At 40.7% G+C, this 19604-nt stretch overlaps 1 protein-coding gene across 1 annotated transcript in view; it reads right to left on the bottom strand.

The window, feature by feature from the left end:
• The window catches only part of nek10 (NIMA-related kinase 10), a 235924-nt gene that overhangs the window by 93027 nt on the left and 123293 nt on the right, over positions 1-19604 (bottom strand). The window contains exons 20-21 of the mRNA XM_072575222.1: positions 7102-7147; positions 5309-5430 (exon numbers count right to left, since the gene is read on the bottom strand). Of these exons, the coding sequence (XP_072431323.1) occupies positions 5309-5430; positions 7102-7147 (168 nt within the window). The remainder of the gene's footprint in view (positions 1-5308; positions 5431-7101; positions 7148-19604) is intronic.

The following is a 19604-nucleotide window of genomic DNA, read 5'->3' as shown; positions in this document are numbered from 1 at the left end:
ACTGTACAACATCTTTTATGAAGTCTTGGCCATACAAGTTAAGTGTTTATTGATGTCTGCGTTTTCCTTATCCTTACTGGTCCTGCCACACAAATGTCATATGTTACCCCCAATATCTCTTTATGATATCTGAGCAGTACCACTATTTTGATGAACAACTGTCCATTCTTCATCTGCAGATCTGTGAGGGTGTCTCCGCATCCTCATCAAAACCTTTAACATAATAATTCTCTGGAACTCCTTCAGCCCAAGCCTCAGTGTGAACTGTCTGTGCTAACTTCCTTAACTCTGTACTTGCGTCCTGATCCTCAATTAATAAAGAGATGCCACACATTTCTTTTGAATTATGTTCATTCTTAAATAGCCTCAGCTACTCTAACACCTCCTTGTGGTCTTACTGTGATCTCTGGCAATTGGCTTTGTTTGGCCATTGCTCTGGGTTACTACACATAATGGAAAAATATCTGGAACCTGTACCTGCAACTGTTTTATCTCAACTGGAGTTTCTGTGATTATCATTCCCCAAAACTGAATCAATTCCATCCATGGGTAATTTCTTAACTGTGCTGACTACTACTAGTCCAGACACAAGTCACACTTCAATTGGATCTTTTACAATGGAAGTAGGAAATGGTCTCCATCTGTCCCCTTTACCTACATTTTGGCTTTCACTGAACTCTTGAGAGGAAAACTAAATACTTCTCCAACACAAGACTTTAATAAAGCTACAGGCTTGGATGTTTCCTTTGAAGAAAATGGGAATATCTTCTCTTTAGACAAAATCCCTTTGTATCTCTGCACCTATGTACTTATTCTGCATTCACAGCAGTGCTTAGAGTTGTAGTTAAAGCTACGGTCTGATCCATGGCCTTATTCTTTTGAGTTTCTTTTTCTGACTCGATTGTATGAACTCCCATGTATTCCCTCACAACTTCCAACATTCTGAACGAATGGGTCTCACCTTAAAATATCTCAGCTTCTGATTTTCATCTCCATCCTCAGTGCTTTCCCTTCTAATCTGAGATGGAGAACTTGGGCATTCCTAGTTATCCATTCTTTACCTTGGCTTCTTCTCTTCCATTCACTCTCCTATTTTCTATCCCTTTCAAATTTATGAAGATGACAAAAAAAAGTTTTACTTTCTTGCATTTGCTCATTATTGTCAGCCATTCTCGCTGCCAAACTAGATGTTGCAACCCTTTGGTCCTCAATGTGCTTTCTTATTATGGAAAACAGTGAGTTTTTAAAATTCCAAAATTCCTAAGAGCTTCACATGCGGTTGCAGCTTCTAATATTCATGTTCACCTATCAAAATTAATTTGTTTACCCCTTTTAAAATCAACACAGGTTTCCCCGGACCATTTCCTTTATTTCCAAATCCTTTGCCTATCTGCCGCAGACATTCAAATAAACCCAAACTAGTTTCACGTACAGTGTTATAATCCCAAAACATCTCCTCAGACAGTGACATGTAAATTTCCTGTGCTTTACCTGTCAACTTACACAGTGTGAGCAATGTCCAGTTCCCTTTTGCCCAGTTTGTTGTCTTCTCATTTTCTGAAATAATATAAAGAATGCCTCCATATTCTTTTCCTCAAAATTTAGTAGGGCCTATGTAAACTTAAATATTTCCTTATTATGATTCAGATTATTCCCACCAAGGCCTACATCAGCATCTGTTTCCTGTTACCATGTCATCATTTTAAGCATATATATCTATGTTTCCTTACTTTTTGTTTTGTAATTCCAATTATAGTTCCCTCATTTCTATTTCTTGTATTTTTAGTTTCATTTCCTGTTTTCTTAATTCCTTCTCCCTTTATCTTTCTCCATTCTTTGTTTTTTTCAGCTCTTTGTTTTTTTCTGTCATCTCTACTTTTCTCATTCTTTCCTCACACTCATGTTGTTTTAACCATAACTGGATATCACCTCATTCTGATGTTTCACTACCTGGAGTCTCTTGTAATTCCTCTCAACTCAAGTGCTATGCTAGTACTTCAATTATCTCTACCTTCCCAGCTCTGAAAGGGAATGCTACCTACAGGTTACCTGCCAAATCAATCAAGTGGTCTTTGAAAGTTCATTTAACTTTCCATGTCACAACACTGATACTTGCAGGAAGTCCTTTGCTGTTTCCAGTGCCATGTCTTAAGTGCCATACATAACCTTACATTTTCCTAAACCTTTATTATTTATTAATACCACACACAAATCCTCATTGCCTTAGTTTTAAATCAAACCAGCTATGAGACACCCCATTTTGTGATTACTCCCTTAATAGCAAGGTTTAATTTCCAGTGCGCTACCATACTGAAGTGTAAGAGTATCGAGAGTCTGAGCAGCGAGGCTCAGGACTTGCATGGATACATATGAATTTGAGAGTCCACGAGTTAACAGATGTTTTTGCAAGCAGGACGACATCAGCTCAATGCAGGATTGGCATACTCATCTTGAGGTGGACACCTCCATTCTTGTTGAAATCGTGGTCAGTGTGCTAGGAATTCTCTGCTTTTGCAAAACGATTATCTTCTTTGTTGCTCCTGGAATATCTCATTTGTGTCCAGTTGAGCAGAACTTGCTCAAGACTGTGTACTGTATTACCCCTTCCATTGTTATAGAATCATATAGTACAGAAGAGGGCCTTTAGCCCATTGCATCTACACCAATAAAAAACTACTTTAAATCTACATTAGTCCCACTTTCCAGTACTTGGCTCTTAACTTTGAATGTTATGATATTTCAAGTGCTCATCCAAGTACTTTTTAAAGGTTGTGAGGTTTCCCACCTAAACTAACACCTGGCAATGCATTCCAGCGCCCTCCACCCTCTGGGTGAAAATATTTTTCCTCAAATTCCCTCTAAACCTCTTGCATTTCACACTAAAAGTGTGCCCCCTTGTTACTGACTCTACAACAAAGGGAACAGCTATTTTCTATCCAGTCTGTTCATGCCCCTCATAATCTTATATACTTCTATTGGTTCTATCTCAGCCTTCTATGCTCCAAAGAAAACAACCCAACTTTATCCAGTTCCTCTTCATAGCTCCATCCCAGGCAATATCCTTGTGAGTGTCCTCTAAAGCATCTCCAGTGCAATAATTTCCTTTATATGATGTGGAGATGCCAGAGTTGGATTGAGGTGGACAAGGTGAAAAATGAAATGACACCCAGTTATAGTCCAACAGGTTTATTTGAAATTGCAAGCTTTCAGAGCTCCACCTGAGGAAGGAGCACTGCTCCGAAAGCTTGCAATTTCAAATAAACCTGTTGGATTATAACCGGGTGTCATTTGATTTTCAACCATATCCTTCCTATAGTGCGGTGACAGAACTGCATGTAGTACTCTTGCTTACAGTGGCTTACAGCTCCAATATAACCTCCTCACTCTTGCAATCTGATTGATAAAGGCAAATATGCTGCCTTATCTACTCTATTAATCTATTGATTCCTGATGAAAGGTTTTTGCCCGAAACATCAATTTTTCTGCTCTTCAGATGCTGCCTGACCTACTGTGCTTTTCCAGCATCACTCTAATCTTGACTCTGATCTCCAGCATCTGCAGTCCTCACTTTCACCTACTCTATTAACCTGCCCTGCTGCCTTCAGGGATTTGTGATCAAGCACAGCAAGATCCTTCTGACCATCTGAGCTTCCTAGTACCTGCCATTCACTGAGAACTCTTATCTGCTCTTGCTGACTTGTGATATGTGAGTCATCAGATGAAAATGCAATTATCTGTCTCAAGGCTTCCACAATTGGCATCAATCTATCTTGGTGCATCCTTAGAATGAATCAGTCCCTCTGCCATGTGCAAATAATGTTGCTGAAGGCCCTGGCAGAGATTAAACTAAGAATTATGCAATTTATGATAATGAAAATAGTTATATTTCATTTGTTGCTGAAAATAAGTCAGCATGACTGAGTGCTGTAAGACTTGTGGTTTTGCTGATATTTAATTCTGTCATCAGGTAACAGCGATCCCCCTATCTCCAAAGGCCAGGGATGATGTAACACTGCTGATCACCACAGTCTCTTCCTGTGTAGTTCCTTTCCAATTCTGTCGATCTCTCTTTTATGCTCTGTATGCTCTCTTCATCCACAGTGGTAATGCTAAAATGGAACGCGTTTACTCGACAAACGCAGTGTCTTTGACAATGGTAATGATGGGGAGCAAAATTGAATTTATCTATTGGGGAGGATGAGTGATATATAGATAAATTGGGTTGTGGAAGAATGTATGGAAAGAGAAATGGGGACAAGTGCAAGATACGCAAAAGTGGCACAAATGGTAACATAAAGTGAGGGGGTGAAATGAAAAGCATCGCAAGGTGTAAGTGAATGTACAAATGTACTCACCTTGCTTGTCCTGACTAGGTTACTAATGTGTCTGTGGCACTGAATTCTGAAGTTTGGACAATAGTCCTTCTGCTGACTTCCCAGAAAATTTCCAGTTTTGATTTCTGTGTGGCAGCAGTAGATTTCTACTGCTCATTGCAGAGAAGTGAATCTCTCTTTGGTTCCTTACAGCAGATCAAATGAAGGCATCATTAAAGCAGGGTGCATCCTTCAATCATTTGAATTCCAAACTGAAAGATTTTCCTCAGTTATGTTCAACTCCAAGCTCTTGCTTTACATCTTTGGATTGGCCCTTTTGGCATTGGTATTGAGATTGCATCATGTGGGTCCTCATCATACTGCTGCTGTACAATTGATATCAACCTGTAAATAAATTTATATTGTGGTGGCTGCATTAAAAAGCCACATACAGATGTGTTGAAATTACTTTTGAGTTTTTAATGCAATTTTGAACCTTGCTCTGCCAATGCATCTCCATGTCAATATTAGTACATATATTTCAGGAGAACAGTTTTGATGAAATATCTTGAAAGGTTAACTCTCTTTCTTTCTCCACAGATGTTGCCAGACTTCCTAAGCATTTCCAGTATTTTTGGTTTATAAATAAACTAACTACCACTGTTGGCATGACTGAATGGTATTTTTAACCCAAAGTGTAAGTTCAGTGTCCATCATGTCGTACAATAAAGCCGTCACTTGTAAATGTGATTGATTTGTGATAGCAGTAAACATTAATGTCATAATTAGTGAGAACAACTGAACATGTTAGCATAAATCTGAACTGCTAAGGAGGCTAAATATTATAAAGACTACATATTGAATTCAATATCCAAACCCATTATATCAGATTAACATTTGTTAGCTTTGTTCCTGAATAAACATTTTATCCGACTAGTCCCCAATGATCTGAAATTTCAGTGTTGCAAAGAATAAAGATCATTTATGATTCTTACTTGGATAAATATATTCCATATTCTTTCTTCTGTAAACTTTTGTTGCTTTTCTTTGAGAGAATTAAAGTGCTCACCAAGGGGTGCTCCTTCGATAAGTTCCATAACTATATACAATCGATCATCTAAAAAGTATAGTAAATATGGCAATACTTTTTTGACATAAGCACTGAGTTGTCTTTAGCTTACACTCTATAAAATCAAAATGACATGTAACATCTTCTTGTCAGCTTTTGGTGAGAAATTGTCAAAACAAAGGAAAATGAATAGCTGAGGCAATTTTGAAAATGTTCACTCCTGCAGTAATTATCCTACATTTAAGACGGTAACATTTAGGAGCAGAATTCGGCCGTTCGCGTCTAAGCCTTGACTCTCTACAATTCTGCCTAAACTTATTAGACCATAAGACAGAAGAGGAGAATTAGCCCATTCAGCCCATTGAGTGTGCTCAGCCATTCAATCATGGCTGATATGTTTCTCAACCTCATTCTCCTGCCTCCTCTCTACAACCCTTACCAATCAGGAATCTATCCACTGCTGTCTTAAATGCACTCAATGACTTGGCCTCTACAGCTTTCTGCGACAATGAGTTCCACAGATTAACTACCCTCTGGCTGAAGAAATTCCTCCTCATCTCAATTCTAAAGAATCATCTCTTCACTATGAGGCTGTCCTAGTCTCTCCTACTAGTGGAAACATCTTCTCCACATCCACTCTATCTAGGTCTCTCAGTATTCTCTAAGTTTCAATCAGATCCCCTTCATCCTTCTAAACTCCATTGAGTATAGATGCAGAGTCCTCAACTGCTCTTCAAATGACAAGTCCTTAATTCATGGGATCATTCTTGTGAACCTCCTGTGGAGGCCAGCAAATCTCTCATTAGAAATGGGTCCAAAACTACTTACAATATTCCAAATGCAGTCTGACAATTCCAAATGAGTCTTATACAGTTTCAGCAGAACATTTCTGTTTGTATACTAGCCCCCAGAAACTCCTGCCATTGCTTCTACACTGCCAGGCTGCTCCCGCATATCTTTGTAGTTACCTGAGAGTGGAGCAGGTCAGAGTTATTCTCTAGGGAGGTGGAAATATATAAGATAATCAACCAACAATGACAGTAACCTTTTGGTTTGTTAGAATCACGCATACCTGAAATGTTGATATAGTGTAGCAGCATGCAAAAATTTAAGCATGATCTAACTTACAGTTTTAATGCAAACTTGGAACCAGGCAATCCTGGTTTGAAATTTGAATACTAAAGCTACTGTTAACCTTTCATTGTACCAAGGCAAATAAAACAAGTAATATTTTAAAGGATGTCAGATGAGAGTGCATGCACAGTTTGCCACTAGGTGGCAATGTTTCACCTTAAACGTCTAAAGTTCAAGCACCATATCTAACAGACATCCATGTCTAATAGAGGATGATTTTCTTCTGTATTCTCTCTTCAAATCCGATTATATTGCTGTCCAGTATCTTAAAATCTACATTTTATTCAGATTTATTTCACTTAAAAGCCTACATTGTTAGAAAGGAAGTAAGTGAACTAAAATAGTAATGGTGCATTCATTAAATCAAGTATGGTGCAAAATTATACTGCGCAGTTTATTAGGGCAATTGCTACCTTCAGTGCAAATGTAAACTTTTAAAAATAAATGTGAAAGGCAATGTAATTTAGATGCAAATGTGCAAATTGAATTTCTGGGTGTCAAGTACATTAGAATGCAACATTATGAATAGATGAATAAGTACATTCTTATTCCAGCCTTTTTGTTTTGTAGGAAAAAAATACTTACTTTCTACAAAAGTCTTGTAATATTTCACTACATTTGGGTGATGCAGCTGCAAAAATAATATGTTGCATTACTTTACTTTAACTACTTTAAAATAAACTAGCTTGCAAATTTTTTTGGCACCTTTGATTTGCCAATGGCTTTGCCATAAACTTCAAATGCAATATTATTCTTGTAGATATGACAAAATGTAGATATGACAAAGACATTTTTTTAAAATAAGTATCAACTTTTTTATGTCACCTGAGGTACAAAAGGTTTTGTGCTATTGACTTATATAACATTTGGTGGAAGGTCATCTGCCATTTATGACAGTATTGGTTGGGGGTTAAATGTACAAAATGACATCTAGCTCTTCAAATAGTGCCTTAGGATCTTTTAAGTCAAGGAAGCATCTGGCCAAGTCAAAATACAACACCTGCAAGCAAACCTGCTAATTTGATGCTGCTTTCAGATGCTACTCATTTGATTCTGCTTACTCATTGTCATGTTTCAGGTTCAGAAGCTCCATACAACAATCAACAATAAAAGGAGGAACTTCACATTAAAATAGAGAGACCAGGTTAGAGATTGGCATTATATTGAGAAGACAGAAGAGCGTACTAGATTTCTTTTTGCTCGTGGGATATGAATCTCACTGGCAAAAAGCACCATTTATTGCCCATACCTAAATGCACTTGAGAAGATGGTGATAGGCTGCTTTTATGAATGCCTGCAATAAGCCTGAGGTAGACACATCCTCGATGCTGTTAGGAAGAGAGATCCAGGTTTTAACAGTGACAGTGAAACAACAGTGATATGATTCTCTTTCAGGATAAAGTGTGACTGGGAGAGAAATTTTCAGGTGGTGATGTTTCCATGCATTTGCTCCCTTTTCCTGGTGGTAGTAGTCACAGGTGTGTAAGGTGCTGTCAAAGCAAGTTTGGCAAGTTGCTGAATTGCACCTTGTAGACGCTACATGCTGCTGCCGCTGTGTGCCCATATTGAGAAAGTCAAAGTTGAAGGTAGTGGATCATGCAGCTTGTTTTGTTCTGGATGGCGTCGAGCTTCTTGAGTATAGTCAGAGCTCGCTCATCCAGCCAAATTCCTGAATTGTGACCCCTAAATGGTGGGCAAGCTTTAGGGAATCAGCAGGAGAGTTAGATGCTGCAGAATTTCTAGTTTCTGATCTGCTCTTGTAGCCATAATATATTTATTGATGGTCCAGTTAATGGTTTCTGGTTAATAGGAACTCCCAAGATGATGATGGTTGGGAATTTAACAATAGCAATGCTGTTAAATGCCACGGAGAGTTGAGCAGATTTTCTTGTTGCTTGGGACTTGTATGGAATGAATGTTGTTTCCTACCCATTAATTCAAGCCTGACTATATTGTGGGCCTTGCCTCATATGCACATAGACTGTTCCAGTAGCTGGAGTATTGCAGTTGTGCTAAACATTGTGCAATCATCAGCAAATATCTCCAGCTCTGATCTAATGATGGAGAGAAAGTCAATGTTGAAGTATCTGAAGATGACTAGGCTAGGACATTACCTTGATGAACTCCTGCAGCTAACATGATTAATCTCCACTAACCAAAACTATGCTACTTTGTACTAAATGTGACCCCCAATCAGTGAAGGTGCCTGAAGTTGACAGCCACTGTTGTCTTCACTGCCATTTATACAATCTGTTGCAAAGTTCCATCCTTAATCCAACAGGTGGCATACAGCTCAATTCACTGAACTATTCATGATTTGGAGATGCCGGTGTTGGACTGAGGTGTACTAACTTAAAAATCACACAACACCAGGTTATAGTCCAACAGGTTTAATTGGAAGCACTAGCTTTCGGAGCGAGGCTCCTTCATCAGGTTTACAACCACCTGATGAAGGAGCAGCGCTCCAAAAGCTAGTGCTTCCAATTAAACCTGTTGGACTATAACCTGGTGTTGTGTGATTTTTAACTGAAATAATCAGTTTATGAACATAGTGCTAAAACATCTTCTTTATCCTTGTCTCCTTTGCTCTCTTTTTGCGGTCTACACATATCTTTCCTCCCTTTTTTGTTGCTGTACTGCTTCCTCTTGCTCGTTGTTTTGAAGTCTCAAGTGTAAGAATGCATTCCCGTGATTATCATATAAAAGCAAACTGCTGGAAATTGGAAACAAAATAGAAAATGCTGAAGAGACTCAGCAGGTCTGACAGCATCTAGAGAGAGATGAACTGTTAACATTTTGAGACCAATGTATTCTGAAGTCACATCAGACTTGAAACATTAACTGTGTTTCTCTCCACAGATGCTGCCAGACCTGCTAAATTTCATAGAATCATATAGTACAGAAAAGGTCCATCAGCCCACCATGTCAGTACTGCCAACATTACGCTAAAATCACACTAATCCCCTTCCCAGTACTAGCCCATAGCTTTGAATGTTATGACATTCCAAATACACTTCCATGTACTTTTTAAAGGTTGCAAGGTTATCTGCCTCACCTACCCTTCCAGGAAGTGCATTCCAGAGCACCACCACCTTTTGGTTGAAAGTAGTTTTTTCTAAAATCCATTCTAATCCTGCCTTCCATCTTTAAAAGTGTGCACCCTTGATATTGAGCCTCAACCCAGGGAACAGCTGCTTTCTAACCTCTCTCTCCATGCTCTCATAATCTTATACACCTCAGTCAGGGACACCCCCCCCTCAACATTCTCTGCTCCAAACAAAATAACCTGAGCTTATCCAATCCAATTTCATAGTTAATGCACTCCATCCCAGACAACATCCTGGTAAATTTTCTTTGCATCCCCTCCAGTGCATTGACATTCTTCCTACTGTGTGATGACCAATACTGCACATAGTACTCCAGCTAAGGCCAATACAAAGTCCTGCATGTTTCCAACATAGCGTCTCTGCTCTTATTATCTACGCTTCGACTGATAAGTCAACTGCCCTTATGCCAACTTAACCTGTCCTGCCATCATCAGAAACCTGTAGACAAGGAATCCAGGATCCCTCTGTTCTTTTGAGATTTCCACCATTCATCAAGTACTCTCTTCACTTGTTACTTCTTCCAGAGTGGTTCACCTCACACTTTTAAGGGCTAAATTTAATCTTATTCTGACCTGCCCATCTGACCAAAGTGGTCATATGCTCTTGCAAATTAAGATCGTCTTCCTCACTGTCAACCACCCTGCTAAGCTTTGTGTCATTCGCAAACTTACTTATCGCCACCTAACCCCATATTTTCACCTACATCGTTTATATATATATCATGAATAATAAGGCACCTAGCACTAATCCCTGTGGTATACCATTGGACACTGGCTGTCTGTCACTCACCGCCAAGCCAATCTTGGATCCAATTTGTCAAGTTACACTGGATCTGATGTTTTTTTATCTTCTTCATCAGTCTCCCACAATGAACACTGTCAAAGGCCTTGCTGAAATCGATATAAACTACATCAACTATACTAACCTCAACGGCATACTTGGTCACCTCCTCTCAAAACTCAACCAGAATTGTTAGGCATGCCCTCCCCTGACAAAGCCCTGCTGATAATTCCTGAGCAAACCTTGCCTCTTTAAATACAGATCAGTTCTCTCCTTCAGAATTTCTCTAATTCCTTTCCACTGATGAGAGACCCATTGATCTGTAATTCCCAGATTTATCTTTACCACCCTCTTGAAAGGTGAAACCACATGAGATCTCCTCCAGTCTTCTGGCACCTTGCCTGCGGCAAGAGAGAAATTAAAAATGTTGGTCGAGGCCTCAGTGATTTCCTCCCTCATCACCCAGGCAGTCTAGGATATAATTCCTCTGGAACTGGGAACTGATTTATTTTTATGCCTGCCGTAATCACCAACACCTCCTTACTCCTTATTTGAATCTCCTCACAGACCATTTTCCTGAATTCTATATTTACATTCTCCTTTGCCTAAGTGAAGAGAGATGTGAAATATCTAACATTCTACCAATGTCCTCTGGCTCCATGCACAGATTTCCTCCTTAATCCCTAATAGGCCCTAGTCTTTCTTTGTTTATTCTCTTCCTTGAAATACTTCTCCCTAATCTTGCCCGCCAGTGTTTCTTCATGCCTCATCTTTGCTCTCCTAATTGTTTTCTTAAGTTTCCCCTTGCACATTCTATACTTCACTATGGCTTCCATTGAGTTGCTCCCTTTGTTCTTATTATATACTGCTTTTTCCCCTTTTTATCCAGCTCTGAATATTTCTAGACATCTGGGGTTCTCTGGGCTTGTTGCTCTTACATTTCACCCTAAAGGGAATATGTTGGGTCTGTACACTCCCCAATTACATTTTGAATACCCCACCCCCTCTGCTCTGCTATAAATTTACCCTCAACTAAATGTTCCCGGTCTACTTTGGCCAGATACTGCCTTGCTTTAAATAAAGTGTGTTTTTCTCCATGCAAATATCTTTTGCAGACCATTTTTTTCCTTTTCCATAATAAACTTAAAACCATCACTAAAATGCCCCCCTACCACCACTTCGAACACTTGCCTGACTTCACTCCCCAAAATTAGGTCCAGCACTGCACCATTCCTTGTCAAACCTTCTACATTTTGATATTAAAAAGCTTTCCTGAATATATTTCAAGGAATCTGCCACCAAACCCTTTATTCTATAATTAAGTTTAGATCCTCTAATAAAACTATCCTTTTATTGTTTTTACACAACCACGTGAATTGTCTCCATATGTGCTCCTCAATTCCCGAGACTATTTGGGAGCCTATATTATACTTGTATCAGTGTGACTACCCCATTTTCATTCCTAACCTCTACCCACAAAACTTCATTTGAGGACTCTTCTAAGATATTGTCCCTTCTTACTGCAGTAACTAATTCCTTAACTAATAATGGGACACCACCTCCTCTTTTTCATCCTCTCTTGTCTTGCCTGAAGTTGATATATACTCTGGAAGTTGATTTGGCCATCCAACCGCATTTTACATCCCTGAAACTCAACATGACTGAACTCCTTCTGCCTCGGTTCCTTTTTTAAGGTATACTGTCTCACTACTGAATTGGTGCATTGTGTCCCCTGCTTCCCCCCCTAACTAGTTAAACTGCTCCTCATAGCACTAGCCAGAACCCTTCTGTAAGGTTGTTGGTCCCATTCGGGTTCAGGTGCAGACTGTCCTGCTTGTAGAGGTCCCATCTTCCCTAGAAATGGTCCCAATGGTTTAGGAATCAAATACTTTTCTTCCCATTTTAATTCTTGAACTAAGCATTCATTTGCTGTTTCATCTATTTCTGTACTCACTAGCACGTGGAACCAGGAGTTCAGAGATTACAACCTTTGAGATCCTGCTTTTTAATCTTCTGCCTAGTAGCCTTAACTCTTGATGTAAGCCCTCATCCCTCATTCTAAGTATAATTGGTTGTACCATAATCTCTGCCTCATCACCCTCCCCCTTCAAGATGCCCTGTAGCTGCTCAGTGACTTCCTTGACCTTGACAACAGGGAAGCAACACACCATTCTGGAGACCCTCCTGCAGCCATAGAAACACCCCTCTGTTCTCTGAACTAATGAATCCCCTATTACTATTGCTCCACTTTTCATCTTACCCGCTTCTGTATAGTCACACTCCGTATGCTATCTTTTTAAAAAATTTATTCATTTTGTGGAATATGGGCATCGCTGGTTGGCCAGTATTTATTGTCCACATCCCTATTTGCCCTTGAGAAGATGGTAGTGAGGTGCCTTCTTGAACTGCTGCAGTCCACTTCCTGTGGGTTGACCAACAATGCCATTAGGGAGGGAATTCCAGGATTTTGACCCAGCAACAGTGAAGGAACAATGATATATTTCCAAGTAAGGATGATGAGTGACTTGGAGGGGAACTTGAAGGTGGTGGTGTTCCCATGTGCCTATTGTCCTTGTCCTTCTAGAAGGAAGTGGTTGTGGGTTTGGAAGGTGCTGTCTGAGGATCTTTGGTGAATCTCTGCAGCACAATTTGTAGATAGTATACATACTGCTACCGACCATTGGTGGTGAAGGGGGTGGATGCTTGTGGAAGTAGTGCCAATCAAATGGGCTGCTTTGTCCTGGATGTTATCAAGCTTTTTGAGTGTTGTTGAGGCTGCACTCATCCAAGCAAGTTGGGAGTATTCCACCTCACTCCTGACTTGTGCCATGTAGATGGTGGAAAGCTTCAAGAACCAGGAGATGAGTTACTCGCTGCAGTATTTTTTGCTTCTGTATTTTTTGGTCTTGTAGCTACTTTCTGCAGTCTCTTTAGGAATCAGCAGCCTCATCAGCTTTCAAAATGGAAAACCAATTCATGAGTGGGACCCCAGGGACCTCTTGCGCTCCCTTTTTTCATTCAGTCCCTTGATCTGTGATGTGACCACCTCAGTGTTTCCAGCTGCTGCTTGAGTTTTGAAACCAGCATTTCTTCAGCATTTTCTGCTTTGTTTTTATTATCATGATTCTCAAGAGTACAAAAGTGAATCCTTGAAACTATTTCTGAAACAAACTCGTTCTAAAATATTTTAATACCAATATGGGAAAGCCACCTATCAACATAGACTAGCAGGATTTGTTTGGTGGCATCAGAAATTGAGGATTCAGAAACCTGCAGATACAAACTTCATGAAAACCCCATGATTCAGGTGGAAATTCTACATAACTTGTTAAAATAACTTCTGCGTTTTTTTCAGATAATTGCCTAGGATGCCCAAAACTAATATGGTGTTAGGAATACTTTGTCATGTTGCAGAAGTGCACAATTTTGTTTTGGTTTATGTTTGACCTGAAAAATGTCCAACTCTCCATCCCTCTGGCTTCAAACTAAGTATCAAAAGTGCCAAATCTCTTTTGCTTTACTTCACTGAATAAAGCCTAATATTTTACTCTTCACCTTCTTAGGCAGCCTTTGAGATCAAGGATAATTTGCAATACTCTGGGGTTGTGGGTCCCAGGTGATTAAATAGTTCAAAGTTGGATATGTATACCCTGCCACAGGTGGGGCTGGTGGTGCTTCATGAGAAGGGTGAGTGGTATGCTTGGGTCTTTACAGGCTCCTTCTGCTGTTTATACTTGGCCTACACTTGGGCTTGTCAGAGATGCTTAAAATGGTTGCCACCTTTGCGGATGCTTATTCTCCAGTTTGGGTGGTCTTGAGCAAGAGATTCCCATGAGTCGGTGGGCTGTTGCATTTTTTAAGAAGGCTTTGAGGATGTCCTTGAAGCATTTCCTCTGCCTTCCTGATAACCACTTAAAATGACAAAGTTCAGAATAGAGAGCTAATTTTGGGATTTTTGTGTGAGGCATGCTCAATTGATTGAGTGTAAATAGTATCTTGATACTGGCCTGAGAGAGGAATGATACTGATGGAATATCTATGCTGCCACTGGATTTTCAGAAAATTTCAGAGGTATCATTGGTGATAATTTGCTTGAGATTTGAGGTGTCTGCTGTACGTTGTCTACATCTCCAATACATACAGTCTGCCCTACAGACTATGAGCTTGGCACAGGTTTGAGGTCTTTTCAATCAAATTCTCTGTTCCTCAGATAGCCAAAGAGCGCTCTAGAGATGAAGTTAAATTACATTGTTGGTGCTTGTCCTTACTGAAATGAGGCTCTCACTGTATGAAAACTGATCCATATTGTTCAGTGGTTCACATTTGGAGTAGGGAGACAATGTTGCCCAGCAGGCTTGATCTTTTGTCTTCTGAAGGTTTAACTTTAAGCTATTATCTTATACAGCTCCATGATTGCACTGATGATGGTTTGCAGCTCAGCCTTCTATGCAGCTTATATACAAGTGTTGTATAAGTACTGCAGCTCGATGTCAGAGGTTTGGGTTGTTTTGATTCTGGACTGGAAATGATGTAGGCTGAGTAGTTTTCTACACATCCTGCAGCGAGCTCCATCTAGTGTGGAGCTTCATGGAAATGGGGTGGAGTGTTCCAGATCAGAACTATGGAAAAAAGCATTGGTGCTATGATGGGGATAGCCTGTAGCAGATCTATTGGTGAGGATCACCATGCAACAGAGAGAGGATGCCAGCATCCAAATTTGAGGGTGCTGCATAAACCTTCTCAGTTAACAGTCAAAGGGTATTATTACAGTCAAAGAAAGTAATGTATTGAGGTTGCTGCTGCTCTCTGCACTTTTCTCAAGACTTGTCTTGCTGTGAAGATCATATCCACTATTCATCTGAATGAACAGAATTTGCACTGTTACTCTGGGAGAAAGGATGATTGAGATGGATTCTTGTAATAACTTTCCCTGTGGTGGATAGCAGGAGTGATATTGTATTCAGTCTTTCTTGAAGTTAGTCACAATAACAGTCTCTTGGAGACCATCGAGCATACTCTGCACCTTCCAGATGAGGGAAATGCGGTTATGTATTATGCCAAGAACGCTCCTCCTTTATTTCTGCATTCTAGTGTTTATTTCATCAATGTTGATAATCTTGTTAGCTCTCAACTGTCAGAATGGCCTTTTCAACTTAATTTCAGGCTGAGACTGTGCTGAAATGGTTTGGGGCGCCATGTGGGATGAGGCTCAGAGCACTCATGCTAACGACTGGGTTTAGTTCAGGAAACTCATCAAAGTACTCCTGCCTACAGCGCTAACTGCCTCCTCACCATTGATAAATGCCACACTGATCTTAGCTCACAGTACAATTGGGCTTTGGGTGTTTTGGCTATAGATGGCCTTGAATACACTGACTGATCCATGGCAGCTGGCAAGTTGCTGAATTTCCTGAGGTTTTTCCATCCAACATCTGTTCTCACAGCCATGAGATTTTGTTAAACTGCAGCTTTTATTTGTATGTAGACCTTCTTCCTTTCCCTTAATGTTTAGTTGTGCTTCTAGATCATGAGTATCTTAAATGTGTGATTTCCTGGATCTCCAGATTGTTCTTGGACCAGGTTAAAGGAGGTAGCAGAGTGGATTAGGCAATGATTGGTCCAGCAGTCAGCAGCTGTTGTTGGTGATGAGGACATCCTTACAGTCTCTTGCTTGATGTGGTGAAGGAAGTGACAATGACTGAAGCAAGGGTGTTGCCATGAGGCCTTGTATTTGCAGCTCTAAGACGAAAGGGTGTTCAATATGAACAGATCATGTTCTGGGAACATAAACCCACATCCACCAATCCACCCATCCTTACTTGATGAGCAATTATACACCAATTAAATATTCATTCCCTCTTCTGACCTAATCAATTGCATACCAGTACGCTGAAAGAAGTTAGGGAAGAAATTGCAGGCCTCTAGCAAAGATATTTGTATCATCTACAGCTGTAGGTGAGGTGCTATAAGATTGGAAGGTGGCTAATGCCGTGCCTTTACTTAAGAAAGGCTGCAAAGTGAAGCCTGGGAATGATAAATCTGTGAGTCTGACATCAGTGGTAGATAAGTTGTTGGAGGGGTTTCTGAGAGATAGGGTTTACATGTATTTGAAGAAGCAAGTACTGTTTAAGGATAGTCAGTATGGCTTTGAACGTGGGAAATAGTTTCTCACAAACTTGATAGAGTTTTTTGAGGACATAACCAAAAAGGTTGATTGAAGGCAGAGCAGTAGGCATTGTCTACATGGACTTTAGTAAAGCCTTTGACAAACTGGATGTTTAAGAAGGAAATTGGAGGGAAAGTTAGAACAAGGGAAGTCAAGAAAGACAACTGTATCAATGAGGCAGAAAACTCAGAAAGAGATCATGCTGTAAGGTTGAGTGAAATAGGAGTTGGTGGGAAGGGTGAGGGCAGTAACAAATTAAAAATACTATACATGAATGCACGAAGCATTAGAAATAAGATGGATGAGCTTGAGGCTCTTTTGGAAATTGGCTGATACGATATTGTGGGGATAACTGAGACGTGGCTTCAAGTGGACAGGGCCTGGGAAATAAATATTCAAGGCTACATGTGCTAGCGTAAAGACAGACTGACGGGCAGAGGGGGTGGGGTGGCCATGTTGGTAAGGGATGATATTCAGTCCCTTGCGCGGGGGGACCTAGAATCAGGGGATGTAGAGTCAGTGTGGATAGAGCTGAGAAATACTAAGGGTAAAAAGACCCTCTTGGGAGTTAGCTACAGGCCCCCAAACAGTAGTCTGGATGTCGGATGTAAGTTAAGTCAGGAGCTGAAATTGGCCTGTTACAAAGATGTTACTACAGTTGTTATGGGGGGTTTTCAACATGCAGGTAGACTGGGAGAATCAGGAAGGTATTGGACCTCAAGAAAGAGACTTTGTGGATTGCCTCAGAGATGGATTCTTAGAACAGCTAGTGCTGGAGCCAACCAGGGAGAAGGCAATTCTGGATCTGGTATTGTGCAATGAACCAGAATTGGTCAGGGACCTTGAAGTGAAGGAGCCATTGGGAAGTAGTGACCATAATACAATAAGCTTCAATCTGCAATTTGAGAGGGAGAGGGTACAATTGGAAGTGACAATATTTCTGTTGAATAAAGGGAACTATGGAGCTATGAGGGAGGAGCTGGCCAAAGTTCAATGGTGCAATACCTTAGCAGGGATGACAGTGGAGGAACAATGGTGGATATTTCTGTGTATAATGCAGAAGTTGCAGGATCAGTTCATTCCAAAAAAGGAAGAAAGATCCTAGGAGGAGGCATGGGTGGCTGTGGCTGACGAGGGAAGTTAAGAAACATATAAAGTTAAAAGAGAAAAAGTATAACATAGCAAAGATGAGTGGGAAAACAGAGGACTGGGAAGCTTTTAAAGAATAACAGAGGATTACTAAGAAGGAAATATGCAGAGAAAAAATGAGGTACGAAGGTAAACTGACCAATAATATAAAGGAGGATAATAAAAGTTTTTTTTTGGTATGTGAAAGGCAAAAAAATGGTTAAGACTAAAATTGGGCCCTTGAAGACAGAAACAGGGGAATATCTTACGGGGAACAAAGAAATGGCAGAAGAATTGAATTGTTTAGATTAGATTACTTACAGTGTGGAAACAGGCCCTCCGGCCCAACAAGTCCACACCGGCCCGCCGAAGCGTAACCCACCCATACCCCTACATCTACATCTACCCCTTACCTAACACTACGGGCAATTTAGCATGGCCAATTCACCTGACCTGCACATCTTTGGACTGTGGGAGGAAACCGGAGCACCCGGAGGAAACCCATGCAGACACGGGGAGAACGTGCAAACTCCACACAGTCAGTCGCCTGAGGCGGGAATTGAACCCGGGTCTCCGGCGCTGCGAGGCAGCAGTGCTAACCACTGTGCCACCGTGCCGCCCAATTGGAATTGGTACTTCAGATCTGCGTTCACTGGGGAAGACACAAGCAATCTCCCTGAGGTAACAGTGGCTGAAGGACCGGAACTTAAGGGAATTTATATTTGCCAGGAATTGGTGTTGGAGAGACTGTTAGGTCTGAAGGTTGATAAGTCTCCGGGGCCTGATGGTCTACATCCCAGGGTACTGAAGGAGGTGGCTCGAGAAATCATGGATGCGTTGGTGATTATTTTCCAGAGTTCAATCGATTCGGGATCAGTTCCTGCGGATTGGAGGGTGGCTAATGTTGTACCACTTTTTAAGAAAGGTGGGAGAGAGAAAGCAGGAAATTATAGACCAGTTAGTCTGACCTCAGTGGTGGGAAAGATACTGGAGTCTATTATAAAGGATGAAATTACGACACATCTGGATAGTAGTAACAGGATAGGTCAGAGTCAGCATGGATTTATGAAGGGGAAATCATGTTTGACTAATCTTCTGGAATTTTTTGAGGATGTAACTCTGAAGATGGACAAGGGAGATCCAGTAGATGTGGTGTATCTGGACTTAAAGAAAGCTTTTGATAAAGTCCCACATAGGAGGTTAGTGAGCAAAATTAGGGGGTATGGTATTGGGGGCAAAGTGCTAACTTGGATTGAAAGTTGGTTGACTGATAGGAAACAAAGAGTAGTGATAAACGGATCCATTTCGAATGGCAGGCAGTGACCAGTGGGGTACTGCAGGGATCAGTACTGGGACCGCAGCTTTTTACAATATATGTTAATGATATAGAAGATGGTATTAGTAATAACATTAGCAAATTTGCTGATGATACTAAGCTGGGTGGCAGGGTGAAATGTGAGGAGGATGTTAGGAGATTACAGGGTGACCTGGACAAGTTAGGTGGGTGGTCAGATGCATGGCAGATGCAGTTTAATGTGGATAAATGTATGGTTATCCACTTTGGTAGCAAGAACAGGAAGGCAGATTACTACCTAAATGGAATCAATTTAGGTAAAGGGGCAGTACTGAGAGATTTGGGTGTTCTTGTACACCAGTCAATGAAGGTAAACATGCAGGTACAGCAGGCAGTGAAGAATGCTAATAGCATGCTGGCCTTCATAACAAGAGGGATTGAGTGTAGAAGCAAAGAGGTTCTTCTGCAGCTGTACAGGGCCCTGGTGAGACCACACCTGGAGTACTGTGTGCAGTTCTGGTCTCCAAATTTGAGGAAAGACATTCTGGCTATTGAGGGAGTGCAGCGTAGGTTCACGAGGTCAATTCCTGGAATGGCGGGATTACCTTACACT

This window comes from Chiloscyllium punctatum, chromosome 8, assembly GCF_047496795.1.
Source record: "Chiloscyllium punctatum isolate Juve2018m chromosome 8, sChiPun1.3, whole genome shotgun sequence".
In the NCBI taxonomy this organism is placed as follows: domain Eukaryota; kingdom Metazoa; phylum Chordata; class Chondrichthyes; order Orectolobiformes; family Hemiscylliidae; genus Chiloscyllium; species Chiloscyllium punctatum.
This window is presented reverse-complemented; position numbering and strand designations above follow the sequence as displayed.